This window comes from Gracilinanus agilis, chromosome 1, assembly GCF_016433145.1.
Source record: "Gracilinanus agilis isolate LMUSP501 chromosome 1, AgileGrace, whole genome shotgun sequence".
Taxonomy (NCBI): Eukaryota; Metazoa; Chordata; class Mammalia; order Didelphimorphia; family Didelphidae; genus Gracilinanus; species Gracilinanus agilis.
Window position 1 is genome coordinate 264,354,139 of NC_058130.1, and position 21,112 is coordinate 264,375,250.

Consider the following 21,112-nt stretch of genomic DNA (forward strand, 5'->3'; position numbering starts at 1 on the left):
GGTTCCAATTTGACCTCAAAACTTCCTAGCCATGTGACTCTGGGCAAGTTACTTAATTCCAATTGTCTAGCCTTTGCTGCTTTTCTGTCTTAAAACAGATACTAAGCACTTTACAAATATATCATTTGAAATAGTTTTAATGATTTGTGACATTATGTTACAGTATATAGAACACTGGATTTATAGTTAAAAAATCATAGGATTGTGGGCCATCCTTATCAGATATGATAAATAGATCTCGATATAGGATCTCAGATTTGGAGGGTACACAGAGGCCATTTACTCATGCATATATAAGAATCCTCTCATCAAAATACCAGATAAAGGATTATGCTGACTTTGAAGACCACCATCAAGAAGAAACCCATCACCTTCTGTCACAACCTTTTGTATAGCATTCTATTTTTTTTTAACCCTTTTTGTCTTGGAATCAGTACTAAGCATTGATTCCAAGACAGAAGAGTGTAAGGCATGGCAATTGGGGTTAAATGACTTGCCCAGGAAATGTCTGAGATCAGTTTTGAATCTAGGACCTCCTATCTCTGGTTTTCAATCTATTGAGCTACCTAACTTGCTTTTTAAACAAGTTTTTACCTAAATGTCAAGTTAAAATCTAGCTCTTCAGAATTTTTATCCATCGTTCCTGGTTCTACTTTCTGTGACCAAGCAGAACAAGTCTAAATAATATCTCTTCCACATAAGAGCATTAAGATGCTTAAAGTGAGTTATCATGTACCCTCCAAGACTTCTCTTCTCCAAGTTAACATCCCTAGCTTCTTCTGTCAATCATCATTATATGGCATGATCTCAGTCTCTTTCACTAATGGCCCTCCTTTGAATGCTCTCTTGTCAGGGTTCTTGCCAAGAAGTGTGCAGAACTGAACATAGTACCCCCAGTGTGTTGTAGTGTGCCCTGAGCAGAGTATTCCTATATACTTAGACCTTTCTTTTTCTTAATTCATTTTTCTCCCCAATTACATGTAAAAACAGTTTCCATAATTTTTTAAAAAATAATTGAGTCTCAAATCCTCTCCTTATCTCCCTCCCTGCCATATTCCTTGAGTTGGTAAGCAATCTTGTCTAGATTTTACATGTAAAGTCATGTAAAACATTTTTCCATATTACTCCTTTTATGGAAGGAAACATAGAAAAAAATTAAGGAAGTTAAAAGTTTGCTCTGCATTCAGACTCAATTTTTCTCTGGAATTAGAAGTTTTGTTTTTTTTAAATCATAAGTCCTTTGGTATAGTTTTGGATCATTGTATAGCTGAGAATAGCTGTTGTTCATAGTTGCTCATTGTAAAGTATTCCTGTCACTCTCCAATGTTCTTTTGTTTCTGCTTATTTCACTTTGCTTCAGATTGTGTAAATCTTTCTAGGTTTTTCTGAGCTCCTCCTGTTTGCCATTTTATAGTACAATAGTATTCCATTACAATCACATACATAACTTACTCAGCCACTCCTCAATTGATGGGTATCCCCTCACTTTCCAAATCTTTGCCCCTCCCCCAAAAATGCTTTAAATATTTTTGTACATAAATGTCCTTTATGTTTTTTTTTATCTCTTTGGAATACAAATCAGGTCCAAATTGCTCTCCTGAATGATTGAATCAGTTTGTAACTTCCTCCAAAATGCATTCCTGTTCTTGCTTTCCCACATCCCCTCCAAATTTGTCATTTTCCTTTTATGTCATAATAGCCAATCTGATAAGTGTGTAGTACTTAATTCAAAGTTGTTTTAATTTTCATTTCTCTAATAGTGATTTAGAGAATTTTTTGCATGACTATAGAGAGCTTTTCTTTGAGAGCTCTTCATATCCTTTTACTATTTATCAACTGGAAAATGATATTTTTATATAATCAACTCACTTCTCTATGTATTTGAGACATCTTGTCTTTTTGTGGGTTATGCTACTCCAGAATTCATTTTGAGGAGCTTTATCATCGATTTTTGGAGGGTAATTTGTTAGAAATTAGATGGGTTCCTTTATCTTCTCAACCATCTTTGCTCTGCCCCTCTCTCTACAGGGCCTTTCTTAATGAAGCCTTTGATTACATTAACTTTTGCCCACTATACAACATATTGTTGTTGCAAATTGCTTTCTGGGGAGAAAATATGAAATGTATGGTGTTAAACATTAAGAAAATAAGCTAATTTTACTTTCATTTCATAACTTTGAGAAAATTTGAATAACTCATTTATACATAGCTTCATTTGAAAATTTTAAATAAGATGCTGCGTAGTATAGTAGATAAATAAAAAGCTAGTCTCAGAAGCCAATTCAAATCTACACATTTTGACACTGATCCTGAAATAATTTAACTTCTCAGTGATGTTGGTATCTTTCCAAAACCATAAGATGTAGAGAAGGTATATTACCTCTATGGTAAAGAGAGTTTTCTCAGGAGTTCCCTACACGAGTAGAACCACAGGTTCTACAATTTCAGTTGTTAATTTGACAAAGTAATATGCCCTAAGGAGCAATACCATGGAAGAAGAGAATTACATTTCTAAAAATAACTTGTGTAGTGTTCAAGCCTTCTTCCTGTACCTAGATTACAGAATGAATAGATGTTAATACAATAAAATAGTAACCTGGGTGTAAGAAAGATGTAAGAAAGAAACAATGCTTCAACTAAGGGTAAAAATGTTTTTGAGAAAGAATGATTAGAAAAAACTTTATATTTAAACTATTCTATTTTAACTAGCAAACAAGGCTAGCTCATTTTGTTTGGGTTATAAGATTTTTCAAAGTAAAAAAAAATGCAGTCTAATTTCATTTAAGCATCCCCAAAAATGTACTTTTATTTTGGTGCAATGATCCCTTGCAGCTGTTTCTCATACCCCCTTCTGGTTGCCTGAACAGTCTCTACTAAGACATATCCTCAATGTAAGTCCTTTGGATAATAAGTTAGACAATGGCTTGTAATTATTTTTCTCTAAGATCTGTTAAACACAAAAACCCCAAACCTCAAATTCCTTTCAATACTTGAGTGTTGTTTTGTGGATTTATAAAGTTAGCAAAGAAAAATGTGAGAAATAACTTATTTTACTTGTGTGCTTTTGGTTGTCATTTTGCCTTGGCCTGGGCCTTATTTGGTTCCTCTTATAAAATGAAGGGGTTGGGCTAGACAGCCTCAGAAGTCTCTTTCAGCTCTCTATGTTATAGTAGAAGGATTGGACAAAAAGGGCTTTCCTCTTGTTGGCAGCCTTTCTTGATTCTCCCAGCCATTAGTTATCTGCCCCCTATTTTGTATTTGCTAGATTATGTACATCCTGTCTTCTTAATAGAATGCAAACTTCTCAATGGCAAAGAATATTTTATTTTTTTCCTTTTATTTCAACACTTACCATATGGTACATAGGTACAGAGTAGGTGATTAATAAATGGTTATTGATTGATCCATTTGGGCAATATAATTTAAGAAGCATGTTTGGACTCTCAAGTTGGAACTTTATTTCTGTATTCACTACTTTTTATGTCATTGTTAACTCTTCCATTTAATAATTTATTCTTATCAAAGATCCTGTCTCCAAAAAAGACCTTCCATTTTTTCCAAATTCCACTAGGTGGCAGTAGAAAAATTATTATTGACAAGCTGAAGCATTATCCAGTGAGAAGGCAAGGGGCCTTCAGTGTACATGATATGAAGACTGTTTTGGATATGATGACTGTTTTCAGTATTTGAAGGGCTGTCATCTGGGATTTGACAGGCTATTTGGCTACAAAGAGCCAAATTCAAGATTGAAGTCAACAAAAACCTTGTAATAAATAGAGCTATCTAAAAGTAAAATGGGCCACCTTGTCACGTGATGTGTTGGAATAGTAGTAGAGAGCCCTTCTGGATATGAGTTGAACTAGATTGCTTCTGTGGTCTCTCTCAGCCATAAATTCTGGGGATTTTCAGCACTTTCTACTTGTGAAAAGTTACCTTCATATCATTAGTATTTTAAGTTCTACTTCACAGAACAGAATTTCTTTAGTAAAAATATTTTTAAAATAATGAATAGATAAAAATAATATTGTAGAAAATAAGGACCTTAGTGATAGTGATAATGTAGTACCTGATATTTTTACTATAATAGTTGTCATACTGCGCACAAACTATTTTAGATGATTAGCTAATAAGTATCTCGACTCTAACAACCTTTACCAGTATTCATTCCTTTTTTTAAATGTAGCTACTGTCTCCCCATTTAACCATTTATTCTTTTCAAAGGGTCCTGACCCCAAAACACCCTTCTGTTCTTCATGTTTTTAGGCTTTATGCCACTAGGTGGCAGTAGAAAAATTATTCTAGCCATGAATGGCTAATGCATGTAAATCTTTTAAAAGAAAATTTAATGTGTTATAGATGTTGTAAAATGAGAATCCTAAAGGAGGAAACACAAAGCTGTATATGGATTTATATTGTTTTGTGATGAATGTCTATGGTTTCATCAAGGTGGATCTTGGTTCCTAGTCATGTTAGGGCAGTAAGGAAAAACCAGGCGTTGCCTAGGATCATAGATGATATAGCAGGAAGTTGAATAGATTTTAGAGGCCATTTCATAAATGAGGGAGCTGAGGCCTAGGGAGGTTAAATGACTTTTCTAATGACCTTCTTTAGAGCCAGGCTTCAAATCCAGTTCTTCTGACTTCAGAGTTAATGCTCATTCTAGTATATCTCCCATATTTTAGCATCTTTGAAAAAGTTCAGTTTTTTTTACCTCATAAGTTTGGAAACTCAGATATTATTTGCCTTTGTGGCAGAGTGAAGAGATGAAGAAATCTAGTTTTTTAATATTCAATTGATTTATGAATCCCATAAATAATCCTGGCAGTGCTTAGAGCTCATTAAAGGAGGCCAACCTTTCTGATGTCTATACTAAATTCTGGGATATATATAGATCTATAGCTATATCTATATCTATGTATCTATATTTTTAAATTTCAGTTTCCTCATCTATAAAATGACAGAGGGGAAGATACCAACCAGCTAAGGAAGGTCCTGTCTAGTTCTAAGTCTATGATTATATGATCTGTAACCTCAAGCCTGGTTTTTAGTAATACTTTCCCGACTCATCACTTCTTTCCTCTTCATTCCTCTCCTCCAATCTGGTCTACATGCTGTTGCCGGATTAATCTGGCACAGGTACCATTTTCATCTTGTCCCCTCATATATTTAGAAAGACTCTTCATTCCATAAACAACTCAAACTTCTTCATGTTTTCTTTTTTCATTTGTCCAGCCTTATTTCCTAAGTTTAGGAACATTTTCCTAACATAGAACTTACATTCTAGTTAGTACAAATACATTCTACTTAGTATCCTCACAGTCCTCTGAATTACACTTTGTACTGCTCAATTCTCTGTTGGCCTCCACTTTCTTGAATGCCATCCTATTTCCTCTGTGTACTGATCTAAATTAACATTCCCCATCCATCATTAACTTTTCTACATTTATTCCAACCATACAGATATTTTCCCCCAAAACACTTTTCTTGTTCTTATAAGTACATATAGTTTAGCAGTTAATCATTCTCTAATTTTTTTCATATGTGTTAAGTTAGTTTTCTCTCCTCAGCTGGTTCATAATATTCCCTTCCAACCCAAATGGACTACTTGCAGTTATTTCTGTGGGGTCATTGCTTTTTTTCCTTTTTAAATCCTTACCTTCTGTCTTGGAATCAATACTTTGTATTGATTCCAAGGCAGAAGAGTAGAAAGGGCTAGGCAATGGGGGTAAATTGACTTGCCCAGGGTCACACAGCTGGGAAGTGTCTGAGGCCAGATTTGAACTTAGGACCTCCCATCTCTAGGCCTGGCTTTCAATCCACTGAACTACCCAGATGCCCCCTGCTCACTGCCTTTTAAGCCTCCATGCTTTCTGTTCATGCCATTGCCTATGCCAGGGATGTCATCTCTTTTCCAGCTGCTCCCTTTCCCAATCTCTGCCTTTTAAAATCCCACCCTCTCTTTCAAGGAATTCCATGGAACTAATGTGCTCTGGATGTAGATTTGTATTTTTAATATCTGCTTCCCTAAAATTTACCCTTTAAGAGTATAAGAGAATAATATTTTAAAACAAGCAAAATGATTTCTCCTTGACTATCCAGTAAGTTCTAGGTTCCAGTTTATGACAGAGAATAAATGTTTACCCATAGGAACTAAAATCTTACTTAAAAAACGTAATTCCAGGAAGGAGGTAGGAAGGTTATAGATACGTATACATATATAATCATTGGTCACCTGAACAAGTCAATTTGAAAATGACTTTTTTTCTGTGTTGGTAAATAGAATCTCTGTGAAAGTAATGAAGAGATTAATGTAGAGTTTTAAAAAATATGTAAAATTAATGTTTTTAAATTTCCTGAGTTTAAAAACAAAGCTAATAAAAATCTTGCCTCTAAATTAGCAAAGAGATTTTGTTTTTAAATTATCGTTAAATCATACATTTTAAAAAAATATAATTTTGTCAACTGAAAAAAATTAATTAACACCATTATTCAGGTTTTGAATTATGATGTTTTCTACCTGTAACTAGGTATCTACCAGACAGACTATTTCAAACTTGTCAAACATGGGACCCATAATGCTCCCAAGTGCAAACTAAACTAGATTAAAATATATTTGGGAAATATTTGACAAAATTAATAAAGATATGATAAAACATAGATAATGTTAATAGTAGTTTTCTAAGTAATTATGTAGCCCATAGAGATCCTTATATACCAGTTAGTGGCCCCCATTTCTATTTGAATTTGATACCACTAGACTAGACTATCTATGGAGAAACCAGATTCTATATATGAATTATAAAAAACACATACTTTTTAAAGATCATTAATTCTTTCTCTTTCCAATAATTCTTTTAGAGTTTATTATGCCATCTGCTTTCATCATTCAAACTTGGACTTAATGAAGTTGGAACTGTTATTCAAGCTCTTGGGTATACATCTCCAGATTATTATCCTCAATTGCTAAAAAATGTGAGTTCTTTATTAGTATTTAAATTTCCATTGTCAAACATAGAATCAGTAGAAAGGTAAATGGAAATATTTCACCATTCCAGGAAGGATGTTTAGCTGTGCTCTGTTTATATCTTCTTACCTTGAACATACATATCACCATTTAAGGAAGAAATTTGAAAGAGGTGTTTATGAAAAAGGAGAAGGAACTTTGGAAAGGTTATACTAAATCTTAAGTTTTTTAAAAATTTAAACATAGTCCATTTGTTCATCCAAATGTTTTAGTACAAGCTTCCTTGACTCATATAAACAGTGCCTGGTAGTATTAGACAAATCCTACATTTTAGAATTCCTCTTATTTTTTTTTTAAAGATTTCATGTTATAGTAGAGAGTAAATAATAGTATAGATTGAATCATAGCACATCTTAGTGGTAGAGCTATGTTCTGTGCCCTTTCAAATTTCAATCATATTTTTTAAATGGTCATTAAATAATTCCTAGCCCATTATTTAAAAAAAGAACTCTTATTTGTTGTAGTTCTAGAAATGCTAACAATACTAATAACACTAGAAGACTAAATTGAGAGAATAAGCATAGGACAAGAAGAAATAAAATTTTAACTATTACAGATGGAGTGACAACTTACTTCAAAAGTGCAGAACAGCTCTTAAAAGTCATTTAAAATATTAATTGAAGCAATAACTTTAGTATAGTAGCAAGATAAAAAGTAAAAATATAAAATCATTAACCAGACAGTGTTGGCACTCACTTTAAATTTAATATACACTTAATATTATATATAATCATAGATTTATAGTTTCTTATGCAAGCTTCTTTCTAGTCTTTGTCTATGGAAGCATAATTGTATTTGTTGATTTTATAAAATTCATAATAAAAGAAAATTTGAAAAATAAAATTAAAAATAAGCTAAGATTTTAATGTATTTGTTCATCAAACTAGTCCTTTGAAAACTTTTAAGCATTAAATAATAACATATTTTTTTTTTAATTCTACCCATAGCATTACCTCAAAACCTCCCTTGTCCTAGAGAGTAATATCTTGCCACTTAGGAAAGCTGATCTAACTTTTGTTCATATGCCTAAACAGAAATATGATACCATGGACATTAAACAAAAATCACAGTTAACCAAGTATGTCTTGGTGCAGTTTTCATATGGCTCTGATAAAATAAAACAAATGGAGAGGTTTTGGGGAGTGAAACCTCACCGGAAATGTCACTCACACCAAGCAAAACAGAATTGATCTCATCCTGTTTGCAATGTGTATTAACCTGTCACTGATTTTGTTTTACAGATGGTCTTATCATTAGTGACTGAACTCCGAGTGAATCATCTTAATGGATTTAGCATTCAAAAAATGTGAGTATCTCCCAAGTTTTTAAATGAACCAGTTATATTTTGAAATAGATGTTTTAAAATTCTAGGAAAAAAACATAATTGTTTTCACTTGATGAATATGTGAAAAGATTTCATTAGGAAATCTACTAGAGAGTATTGACTTTGACAAGACCATCTCATCATCTAAAACCTGCGTAATAAAAGAGAGAGTGCGAGGTATCAAGAAAAGGACCGATAGGTAATAGATACACTGGAGTTGGAAACTCATTATCTTTCTGCCACCCCACTCCACAACCATTACAAAATTTCTATAATTTATGTTGATAATTATATGTTTATTTAACACTAGACTCTCTTTTTATCAAAAATGAAGGCTTTGGAACCATTCTTGTTCTTTGCCATCCCACTCACTTTTAACTCTTTTCTCTTTATCCGCAACACCTTCTAGAACAATTAGTGATTTGGACAATAATAATAATAATAATAGCACTTATATAGTGCTTCGAGATTTTGCAAAGCATTTTATAAATGTTATTTCATTTTCTCTTCACAACTCTGGGGAGGAAGTGTTGTTATTTTCCTCACTTTACAAATGAAGAGACTGAGACAGACAAATGATTAAGTGACTTTCTCACATAACTAGTATCTTCTCTGGCTGAAGCCAACTTTGACTTCAGGTCTTCCTGACTCCATACCCAGTACTCCATCCATAGCTTTATCAGTTTTCTAGATGAAGGTGCTTGCATTTCACAAAATCATTGAATTTCAGAGTTGGAGGGGGCCTCAGAGACTGTCTAGTTTAAAATGATACTGAAGAATAATCCCTCACAACCTACCCACCCAGTGGGCTAATTTAACTTCTGTTTTAAGACTTCTTATGAAAAGGAAAATCATTGCCTCCTGGGACAACCCATTCCTCTTGGAAATAGTGGTAGTTGCTATATAATTTAACTTAAAAAAATTTGTCAGTTCCCTTCTCACTTTTTCATCAAGGTTGCCCTGGATGCACACGTGAATTATTCTGATAAAGATTGTGTTAAGAAATGGGAAAATACTCATTTGAGTTGGAAGTGATTGCCATGCTCTCAATTGCTTTTTTAGGAAATGAATCCAAGCATTTTATTTTATATATTTATATCTATATATACATATATTTATATTATACGTATACATAAATATATTTATTGATTTATCCGCCTGCCCGCCCATTCACTCATTAATTAATTAATTTGATCGTCCAGCCTCTCATTTAATTATTTATTTATTTGTTTGTTTGTTTGTTTGTTTATTTAAAAGACCTTACCTTCTGTCTTGGAGCCAAGGCAGAATAGTGGTAAGGGTAGGCATTGGGGGGTCAAGTAACTTGCCCAGGGTCACACAGCTGGGAAGTGTCAGAGGCCAGATTTGAACCCAAGACCTTCCATCTCTAGGCCTGGTTCTCAATCCACTGAGCTACCCAGCTGCCCCCTGAATCCAAGCATTTTAAAGAGCATTTGGTCTCTTCTCTTCTGTCAGATAGCTAGAGATTTTCAGTATTTATTTCAATACTCAAAAAACTGTGTTGCCTCCAGTTTGATTTCACACTTGTTTTTCCATACTCACTTCAGTAACAATAATAGCTGATATTTATATAGCAGTACAAAGCCTGTAGAATGCTTACTAAAAATGCCTCACTTTATTCTCCAAACAACCCTTGTAAAAGAAGTACTACAGGTATCTTCTTTTTTTTCAAAAAAGAAAACCCAGCCTGAGAGAGGTTTAGTGACTTGACCAAAGTCACACACAAATAATTTATTATTTAAGGCAGCTTGTGACATGGTATAAGAGCACTGAGCCTGGGGGTCAAGAAGACCTGAGGTTCAAATCCTGCCTGACACACTTAAGAATAGAAAATCTGGGCAAGTCACTTTCATCTGGCTCAGGTTTCCTCAATTGTAAATGTAAATAATAAAAGCACCTACTTCATGGAAGGTTGTTATGAGATAATAATGGGATTGTACTTAGCATACTGCCTGTAATATAGTAGGTGCTCTACAAATGCTTATTCCCTTTTCCTTGCCCCTTAATTAAGTGCATCCTTTGTGCAAGATATGTTCCTTTGACATTATTGACTAATATTGAGCTTGTGTAACACTAAAACTTCCATAAGCTTTATTTTATTTTTATTGTCTTGCAAAATACGCTTCCATATTGGTCATTGTTGTTAAGAACTCACTCATGCATAACTAAAACCCCAAAATAAAACCACAAATACACTGATGTGAAAGATGACTCCAACAGCTTTTTCTTTGGAGATGGATAGTATTCCCCATCATAGGTCTTTCAGGGTTGTCCTAGATCATAACATTGCTGAGAGTAGCCAAATTTTCACAGATAATCATCATCTAGTATTGCTGTTATTGTTGTACAATGTTCTCCCAGTTCTGCTTATTTTGCCCTACATCAGTTCCCACAGATCTTTCTAGCCTTTTCTGTAATCATCTTACTTACCATTTTTTATAGCAAGAGTATGCCAACATTACCAACATGTACCACAGCTTGTTCAGCCATTCCCTAATTGATGGCCATCTCCTCAATTTCCAATTCTTTGCCACCCATTGAATATGGTTGTTCTTCCCTCTCTGAGCCAGTTATGATGAAAGTAAGGTTTAAGCATTGCTTGTCAACCCCCCCCCAATAGTTTTTCATGCCTCTTTAGGTGAGATATTTTACCCCATTTGATCTTTCCCTTCCCTTTTCTCTCGGTGAAATCCTCTTTTCACTCCCCCAAATGTCATGTTATCCTAATTAGCTTAATTCCACATGCTCTGTCTATATATACTTCTTTTAACTGCTCTACTACTGAAAAAAAAATTTTAGAATTATAAATATCCTCTTTCCATGTAGGAATACATATAGTTTTACCTTATTGAGTCCCTTAAATTTTCTTTCTTGTTTACCTTTTTTAGGCTTTTCTTGAGTCTTTTGTTTGGACATCAGATTTTCTGTTTAGGTCTGATCTTTTCATCATGAATGCTTGAAAATCTTCTATTTTATTAAATGACCATTTTTTCCCCAGAAAGAATGTATTCAGTTTTGCTGGATAGATGATTCTGGGTTGTAAACTTGGATCTTTCACCTTCTGGAATATCATATTCCATGCCTTCTAGTCCTTTAATGTGGAAGCTGCTAAATCCTGATTGCAGCTCCATGGTTTTTGAATTGTTTCTGTCTGCTTATAGTATTTTCTCCTTGGCTTGGGGGCTCTTGAATTTAGCTTTGATATTCTTTAGAGTTGTCATTTGGGGATTTTTTTCTGTAGGTGATCTGTGGATTTTTTCAATTTCTATTTTACTCTCTTGTTCAAGAATAGCAGGTCATTTTTCTTTGACAATTTCTTGTATTAAGATGTCCAGAATTTTTTTTTTAGCATGGCTTTCAGGTAGGCCAATAATTCTTAAATTGTCTCTCCTGAATCTATTTTCCAGGTCAATTTTTAAAAATGAGATATTTCACATTTTCTTCTTTTTTTTCATTCTTTTGTTTGTCTCATTGTGTCTTAATGTCTTATGAAGTCATTAGCTTCTAGTTGCCCAATTGTAATTTTTAAGGAATGACTTTCTTCCATGAGCTTTTGAACTTCCTTTTTCATTTGGTCCATTTCTTCTTGCATTGCTTTCATTTCTCTTACCCATTTTTCCTCTGCCTCTCTTAATTTTTGCAACCCTTTTTGAACTCTTCCAGAATTTGAGTCCAATTTATATTTTTCTTTAAACTTTTGCATGTATTTGCTTTCTTTCTTCCTTTCTTTTTTTTAAACCCTTAGCTTCTGTGTATTGGCTCCTTGGTGGAAGAGTGGTAAGGGTGGGCAATGGGGGTCAAGTGACTTGCCCAGGGTCACACAGCTGGGAAGTGTCTGAGGCCGGATTTCATGTATTTTCTTTCACTGTCCCCTTCTGTGTCTGTGCCTTATTCTTTGTCTCCATAAAAGTTTTCTATGGTTAGGGTTTTTTTTTTTTATGTTTGCTCATTTCCCCAGCTTTTTCTTGACTTTCACTTTTATTTTAAAGATAGGTTGTGTTCTCAGGGAGGACAGGGCAAGCTCTTAAAATTCAGTTCTTCCTTGATATTACCTTTAGCCTTATTTCTGAGTTTCTGCAAGTTTCAGTTCTTCCAAGGTGGTATGATGGCCTGTGGGCTGGGACCTCTGAGAGCCACCTCCCACGATTGATTTAATCACTACCACCCCCTACTCTGTTAGCCTGCTGATTGCTCAAATTCTAGCCTTGGGTTATACAGAGGCTTTTGCTCTCACTCTATGCTTGATCAGGTCAGGTAGGTTTTGGACTGTCCTGCCCTGGAGCTCTGCCTGAAGCTTTGGTAAGGGCTAGCTAGGTCCAGACCAACATGCTGGGGACTGTCTTTACTGGGGACCTGGGGGGGGGTCTATCTTGGGTTTACTCTGACCTAGACTGCTGCACAGACAGCCTCAAATTGGGATTCAGATACTTACTACAAGCTTGGGAGGGGACTCCTGGCCTCACTCTGGGCTTATAGATCAGGTGCAGCACAGAATTCCTCGACTAGAATTCTGGACCTCACTGCAGGTTTGCTTGGAACTCTATGGGGGTGTGTGTTGGGTTGCACCACTGCTGGCTTAGGCAGGGTCTTAGAATCTGGATACTGGCTTGGGCTCACGTTCAGAACTAGAACAGTAGATATGCAGTAGGGGGCTTGCTCCTTCCTTCTAGTTGTAACCTCCTGCTGGCTGTGCTCCTCTCTCACCCCAGTGACCCAGACACTCTCTGCCTCCCTTTGAAATTGTTCTCTGCATGAAAGTGGTTTAATTCCATCTCTTTGTTGGTTCTTTCACTCCTGTATTTGTTTTGTGGTGTTATTTTCAGATCGGTTGGAGAGGATTCTTAAGGTGGTTTCAGACTTTTCCTGCTTCTACTCTGCCATCTTAGCTCTGCCTCCATAACCTTTTAAAATAAATTATTATCTGGTTGTGTCTCTCTTGTCTTATACAGGCCATTTTCTGTTTTTTTGGAGAGGATCTAAGATTTTACACTTATCCCTATTAAATTTCATAATATAATATTTGACCTAGCTTTTAGCATTTCAGGATTATTTTGGCTTCTTATTATACTTTTTCTCTTTCCTTTCAAGCAGTGTTAGCATTTCCTTCAAGTATCATCTATAGAATTGATACAAAATTAATACAGAATTAAAAATCATGCCACCAATGCTTTTTTCTAGGTCACTGATAAAAAATGTTAAACTTAAGCATGAGGCCTATCACAAATTCCTATAGTGGTCCATTAGAGAATCATTAATGATTCCCTTATTTTGGTCCTAAGATTCAGCTGTTTTACATTTGTGAATAGCTGTGTAGCACAGTAGATAGAGCACCAGTCTGGAGTCAGAAAAACCTGAGTTCAAATATTTTTTATCTTTGTGACCATGGACAAGTTATTTAGTTTCTTCCTCAGTTACCTCAAGGATAAAATGGAGATAATAATAGCATTTACCTCCTAGGGTTGTTGTGAGGATCAAATCAGGTAATATTTGTAAAGTGCAACATAAATGCTTTCTTTTAAAAAAATGATTTTATTCAAACATATTTCATTTTCCCAGTTACATGTAATAATAGTCTTCAACATGTGTTTTCCAGTATTTTAAGATCCAAACTATCTCCATTCCTCCTTTCCCTTCCTCCTCAGGCTGGTAAGCAATTTGATCTGGATAATACATGTATTATCAAACAAAACATACTTATGTATTTGTTATTGTTATAAGAGAATACTCATATAAAACTATAATTAATCTAATGTGAAGGATAGTATGCTTTGATATGCATTTGACTCCCAACAGTTCTTTCTCTGGAGGTAGAATAAATGCTATTATTTAACCATATTCTTGCCTAGCTCTTGTCTTTCTTATCCACAAGAAAAATCATAATATTAAAGATTAATGCAATTAAAATTAAATTAAATTTTGTACCTGGTTACCATTTCATAAATGAAATACTTCCTCTAAAATATCATAATCACTTCATTCCCTGCAAATCTTTTTTGTCTCTTTAAATGTTTTATTGCTATTCTCTTTTGTATCTGTCACTTCTCACTGATTTCCCACATCACCTCTGTTCCTCCCCGACCCCTTCTGACAAATTTAAGGCATCAAAGAATAAACATATACTTATTGTCTTAAAAATCCATGTCTCATTCTAAACTTCTAGTCCATCCACTGTGTCTCTGCTGAGAGCCAGGAAATATGCTGCACCATCATTCTTTTGAAACTGTTCATGTTATTGATCAGGGCAAAGCTACTTTTCCTTGTAATCAGCACTGCCTTAATCATCCATTACATAATAAGGTCTTGAATTTTAAAAGAAATACAAATTCAGTGCCCTGGCCTATATTGGTAGATTCAATTCTCTCCCATCTTTTTAAATAAGGAGCAAGTGCTCCTTTTCACTTCTTTGATACCCTTCCCTTTTTCTATGGATCACTGACAGTGACATAGCCATCCCATAAGCCACTCTTGGTTCCCTTGGCACTTCTCCGTAAGCTCAGCAAGGGCAGTGAAGTGTCATAAGGAAGGCAGAAATCTGAGACCCTTTTCTTTAGCACTTTTCAGTGCTTGCTTCCTCTCTGTGTACTAATTCTCATAGCAATTTAATATTTCTGTTTCAAATCCAGTCATTTCAATATTGTATTATAAATATTTTTGCACATATAGAATGATAGATTGGGTGTTAGACTTCAGTAGGGAAAACCTAAGTTCAAATTTTGCTTTGGATACTCAGTCTGTGATCACAGATATAATTACTTTTCTTTTTAACCCTTGTTTCTTCTTCTCTAAAATCATCTTTGCAGTTCAATGAGATAATATTAAAGATTTTGCAAAACTTTATGTACATATTACATAAATGTCAGTTATCTAATTTTTTCACTTCTTACTAAATTATAAGCTGCCCCAAGGAAGAAACTATGTCTTAGTTATCTTTACATCCTCATCAGAACTGTTCCTCATTATGAAAATAATTAGTGAGCTGTAAAAACTAAGGGGCAAAACCTATGCAAATAAAGATTCAAAACTGTTTAGACACTTTTGATAAATGTAATCAAAAGTATCTTCAATGATAAAGTGAAGTGAAGCTCATTAATGAACTTTTCTTCAGGGCCAGGTGCAAGGATGCTAAAGAGATTCTTGTTATAAAAAGTAAAATATTTATTGAAAATATATAAAGATAAAAAGGATTCCTAATTTTAAGGAATTCTAATTCCACCCAAATAAAATTCCCTGGTTCTGCAAGGAACTGCTATTCTTGAGTCTACAGGTTACACTAATGCTTCGTGATCTGACTAACCCAAATTTTACTATTCTAAATAAAACTAACAATATTATCCTTATAATTCTTAACTTCACCTTCAAGTTATAAAAACAACAAAGGCTAGCTGGTTGAGTCTCAACAAGAATCAAGTTAGGGCTCTGAGCCTTAGCAGACTCAGAGTCCAAACCAAAGACCAGGGTTTTCTTTGAGCTTCTCAGAGTTAAATCAGTCTATAAAAACCACAATAGATAGTCAATAGTGTTTCCCAAGTTGGAAAAAGAAAACACTAAGCTCCTTCAGGTCTTTCCCTCAGACAAAGAGAGAGAGGCAAAAGATGTTACCTCCTCCAGCCCTGAGAGAGAGTCCCTGTGTATGACTCTGCCAACTGCCAGAGACCAACTGTCAACTGCCACCCCCAGAAAGAGTAGCTGTCACAGAAAAACAGTTACAACTGTCAACATTTGAAATTAACACTCTCGGCTTTGCTTCAAACTCAAATTCTTTCTCAAGCTAGCTTCTGTATTTCTTATGTCTAAACTAATATAGCAATACCTAATTTCTAATATCATCCTTATATCACTTACATAGTAGGCATTCAATAAATGTTTGTTTAATGAATTTTATCTCAAAAAAAATTCTGCTGTCTCCCACATAGTACATTGCATATAGTTGAAAATATATGTTTGAGGAAGAATGACTTTATTTACCTAACCATTATTCCTTTTCCTTTGAGGATAAAACAAGGTAAAGATTTAGATTTAGGACAATATTTTTAAAAAATGTGTAGTTATGAGAGTAATGGTTATGAAAGAAGACTGTAGAATTTTCTTTTAAAAGGTAAGAAAGATTATCATAGTCTAGGAGTTATCCTACTTGAAGTTGGGAAAATAAAACATATCTTATTATGGTTTCTTTTAGTCTAAATATTTTATATTTCTTAGAGAATGGTCTTAAATATAATCTTAAGAAATGGATATTTATTTATTGTCTTATTTCTTTATTCAGAATTCCAGAGAGACAAATAAAGGCCATATCCCTGCTCTGTGTCCCACTCCTCACTCTGCCAGATATCTTACCTCTGCTGGAGGCTCTGCTCACCTACCATGGAAATGAACCCAAGGAAATTCTCAGTTTTGAGTTTTTAGAACGTGTAAATGAAGCCTTTTTGCAGTAAGTCACATAAAATGCTTTTTCTCACCCCATTCGGATAATTTTTCTGGTGGTTTTGTCTTTTTTATGGGCAAATATACAAAAATATGGAGCTATATTACCAAATTCACAGTAATTTTCTTTAGAACATTTTGGAATATTGTTTTCTTTCTTTAAGATGAATAATGCTGTTTTAGTAAGTACATATTCTACTCAGTCTCAGATGAGATTGAAAAAACTTCAGAATTTTTGTAAAAGATGTCTATATGCTAATAATCACAATAACAAAAATTTTCCTGATTTAATAATGCTTTGTATTAGAATTTAGGTTTCTTTCCTCCTTTAATTTTGAATTACTTAAGTACTTTAGAATCTTTGGAGAGGATTTATAGACTCTTATAGACATGAAAAGTTCTTCACAAAGAGTATCACTTTTAAAATTAAAAATACTTCAGAAGTCATTACTTTCAATAACAAACCCAGAAAAGTGATAACATATTAATTTGGAAGGGGCCAGGTTCTTATATAATCTTTAAAAATCACAGAAATGTTTTTTTGGAAATAGCATTTTAGCTTCATTTTACCTGAAAGATTATGGGTTTGTATGTTATTAAAACAGACTTATGGGGGCATCTGGGTAGCTCAGTAGATTGAGAGCCAGACCCAGAGATAGGAGGTCCTAGGTTCAAATCTGGCCTCAGACACTTCCCAGCTGTGTGGCCCTGGGCAAGTCACTTAACCCCCATTGCCTAGCCCTTACCACTCTTCTGCCTTGGAGCCAATACACAGTATTGACTCCAAGATGGAAGGTAAGGGTTAAGAAAACAAAACAAAACAGACTTATGATAAATCGATTCTTGTTAAATACCAGAACTGACACTTAATTTAATGCTCATAAATGGAACTTTTTTTTCCCTCTCCTAGCACCCTGAAACCTCTGTGAAAATCACTTATTAAATCTAAATTTTCATTGATGTTTGGCCATCTCTTTTTTTAACATGTCGCTTAATTAGTAACTGAATCCAGGTAATTATTTAAATCTGCTTTATGTATATCAATCAACAGAGTAAATAATTTATATTCTCTCTTGTCTGTCTCCCTTTTTATATTTATTGAAAATTTTCCGAAGGACTATTTCATTTAAATAAATTGCTCTCCTGTTTTTACCTTACCCTCTATTTGTTGTTCTAATAAATAGCACATTTTACTAAAGTACAGATGACTCCTCAATTTTAATCTCAGCAACTTTTCTTTTCCCTCATTTGCCAAAACCCTGAAATTGCACCAACCTCAAATCAGAGGAGAGTGCCACTTCAGCATTCTTTGTGAAACCTAACAAAATTCTTTCAGGATTGAGTGTAGGAAGAGAGGTATTTGCTTAGAAATAATAGAGCACTTTACCTACCAATGAACATAGGAAAAATTGAAAACATTGCCTCTACAAAGTAGCCACTAATCTCATTCCTTCTTATTTTTACATATTGTAGCAGGTTCTCCACCAACAGTGAACACAATTTATTTGGTTTGGAAAATCATCTCTACAAATACATAAGGAACAGACTGTTCAGAAATGCTGGGTGGTCTTTCACTTGTCCAATTCCTGTGGCTTCAGCTCAGCAAGTTCCACAAGCAGTGGTGTAAGATTCTGGAGGTTTTCCATGGATAATTGCCCTTAGACAGAACATCTGAACTGCGTGTTGATTCTCTGATGCTGATTCAGTCACTCATTACAAGTCTTTTTTCTCCACCTCCTACCATTGCTTTGAATGTGGTCATTTACAAACCACACAATTTCTCTGATTCACAATTTGGCTTTGTAGCTATTTGTTTACCACAATAAACCTGTGAACTTATTGTGTTAAAATTGACTGAGCGTCTTTGGTCGTGGTTTCCAAAGAGCAGTCTCATATCTTCATGTGACTAGAGTTAGACTGTCTTTTTTCATCAGTAAATACTTATTTTCCCACTGAGGTTTTGACAATTTTGAGGAACTTTTCAGTTCTCCAAGCAATCATTTCTGTGGTAGCATTCATAGAGGTGTCTTGTCCAAACTCTTAAAGTATCACTCCATTCTTCCTGGATTTGTTATTGAGAGCTCTCCATACATCTATTGGAAGTATTAGAAATAGCATGATTTATACCTTAATATAATTTAAAAACAAAAAAAATTTTAGTTTCTACATTCCTGGGGTAATATTTTTAAAAATAAAATTCAACTTACCCTCAAATAGTTCTCACATTTTTTTTAACCTTTTTCAGTGCTAAGCTTTCAAATTCTTCCAAGTCACTTCAGTAGCTTCCTTCTGGAGACTTAGACATATTTGGGAATTCAGATCAACAAATACTTACCTAGCACTTGTTCCATGCAGGGGACCACTGTTTGAGCTGCTGAGAATACAGCCCTTTGGACATAGTTCCAAGCTGTTCTCCAGAATGGTTGGACCAGTTAACCACTAACAACAAATGCATCTATTTTCCCCTTCAGCGTTTTTCATTTTCCTTTTGTCCTGTTTGTCAATCTGATGAGTGTGAGATGGTAATTCAGAATTGTTTTAATTTCCATTTTTCTAATTTTTAGTTATTTAGAATATTTTTCCATATAACTATTGACAGCTTTGATTTCTTCCTCTGAAGACTGCTTGTTCATATCCTTTGATCATTTATCAGTTGAAGAATGGCTCTTATTTTTTATCATTTTTACTGTTTTATATATAGTTGAGAAATCAGACTTTTATCAGTGTAACTTGCTATAAAATTTCCCCGTGTTTCCCATGATCTTGGTAGTTTTGACTGTGTTGATTTTGTTTTTTTCCAAAGCCTTAAATTTAGTGTAATTATAATTACCCATTTTACCTCCTATGATCCATTCAGTCTCTTGTTTGGTCATGAATTCTTCCCTTATTTGATCAGACAATTTTTTTCTGTTTTCTCTTAATTTGCTTATGATTATCCTAAATGTAGGATGTCTGAATCATACAGCTTATGTATAAATCATTTGAGCTTATCTTGGTAGGTCCCTGAGTTTCTATTGTCCCCTCATCTTGGATGAGATTAGTTTTTTCTTATTCTTATTCTACTTCCCTACTTTTCCTTAGGCTGGTAAAGGGACTTATGTGATTGATTCCTACTTTCATATTAAAACTAGGCCTATTGGGAGTGCATTTTCAACTTCTGATCACTTCCCTATTTCCAGACTGCCTGGTTGTATTTTGAAAGACAGCTTGTTTATGAATCAATATGTACTTTTTCCCTAGGATTATTAATTCACTTTCTCCTCCCACCCCACCCCCCATTATATCCTATTCACTATTCTCCATTTTGGAACCTTTACAGTCTTGGAGAAATTCTTGGTCATAATTTCTTAATTTGCCTTCTCTCCCATTTGTCTTACTGAATTTTTTTTATACTTCTCATTTCCATCTTGTTTTCAATCCTAATCCCTCTTAGATCTTTTTTTCCCTTTTTGAACTTTATTTTTTCTTTGCCTTTCAATTAATATAAAGTTTGAAATAACAATAATAACCTTTGCAATTCTATAATTATGATATTATTGATTTAGTTTTAAACTTTTTTCACCTTGGACTTAGGTTTCATACATTTGAAGTGTCTGCCTATCAAATAGCCTCTTTACCTTTAGAGTTTTTTGGAAGAATGATATGAATGCTCCCATATCATTACAGTGACATTAGCTATGCAGTTTATATTAATCTGAGATTAATTTCCAATCTCCTTTTTTTGAGACAATATATTCAAATGCTGTCTTTGTTTTTTCATATACAAATAATAATGTAGAGCTATTTGAATTGATTTTCCTAGATAACTAATTTGTTGTTGGACATTGAAATTCTGAAATTTAAACATTTTATTCCTTTGATGATTGAAGTTTGGGATTTCTTTCTTTTGATGATTTGTAGGTTCTATCAATACTATATTGTCTATTTTTAATGCTTCTAAGAAATTTTCTTGCATTACTTCTTATAACATATTGGTTTTTTCACTTTTGCCTGTTTTTCTGAGATATTAATGATTCTCAAGATCAGTCTTCTAAATTATATTCATATGGTTTTTTTCACTGCTTTGATTCTTTGAGTATTTGTCTAGTTTTCTTTCCAGATCTATATTTTTTGAGTTCCACATTTGACATTCTCTTTCTCAGAGCCTCTACTGTCTTAGAAAGATTTTTGGTATAGTTTCTTACTTGTCTTCTTTCTCATTTGTCCTATTGAATTTTTCTTTGATAGTTTTATTTCCATCCTCATTTCAGTCCTATTTTTTGTCTTTTCTCTTTCCTTTTTCACATTCTATAAATTGCTGTTTATCTTTTATTTCCAAGGAA

General features: G+C 34.0%; 1 protein-coding gene across 1 annotated transcript in view; it reads left to right on the forward strand.

The window, feature by feature from the left end:
* FANCC (FA complementation group C) overlaps positions 1-21,112 on the forward strand; it is a 167,218-nt gene that overhangs the window by 79,012 nt on the left and 67,094 nt on the right. Inside the window, exons 4-6 of the mRNA XM_044661369.1 lie at positions 6,859-6,972; positions 8,266-8,330; positions 16,633-16,797. Coding sequence (XP_044517304.1) covers positions 6,859-6,972; positions 8,266-8,330; positions 16,633-16,797 — 344 coding nt within the window. The remainder of the gene's footprint in view (positions 1-6,858; positions 6,973-8,265; positions 8,331-16,632; positions 16,798-21,112) is intronic.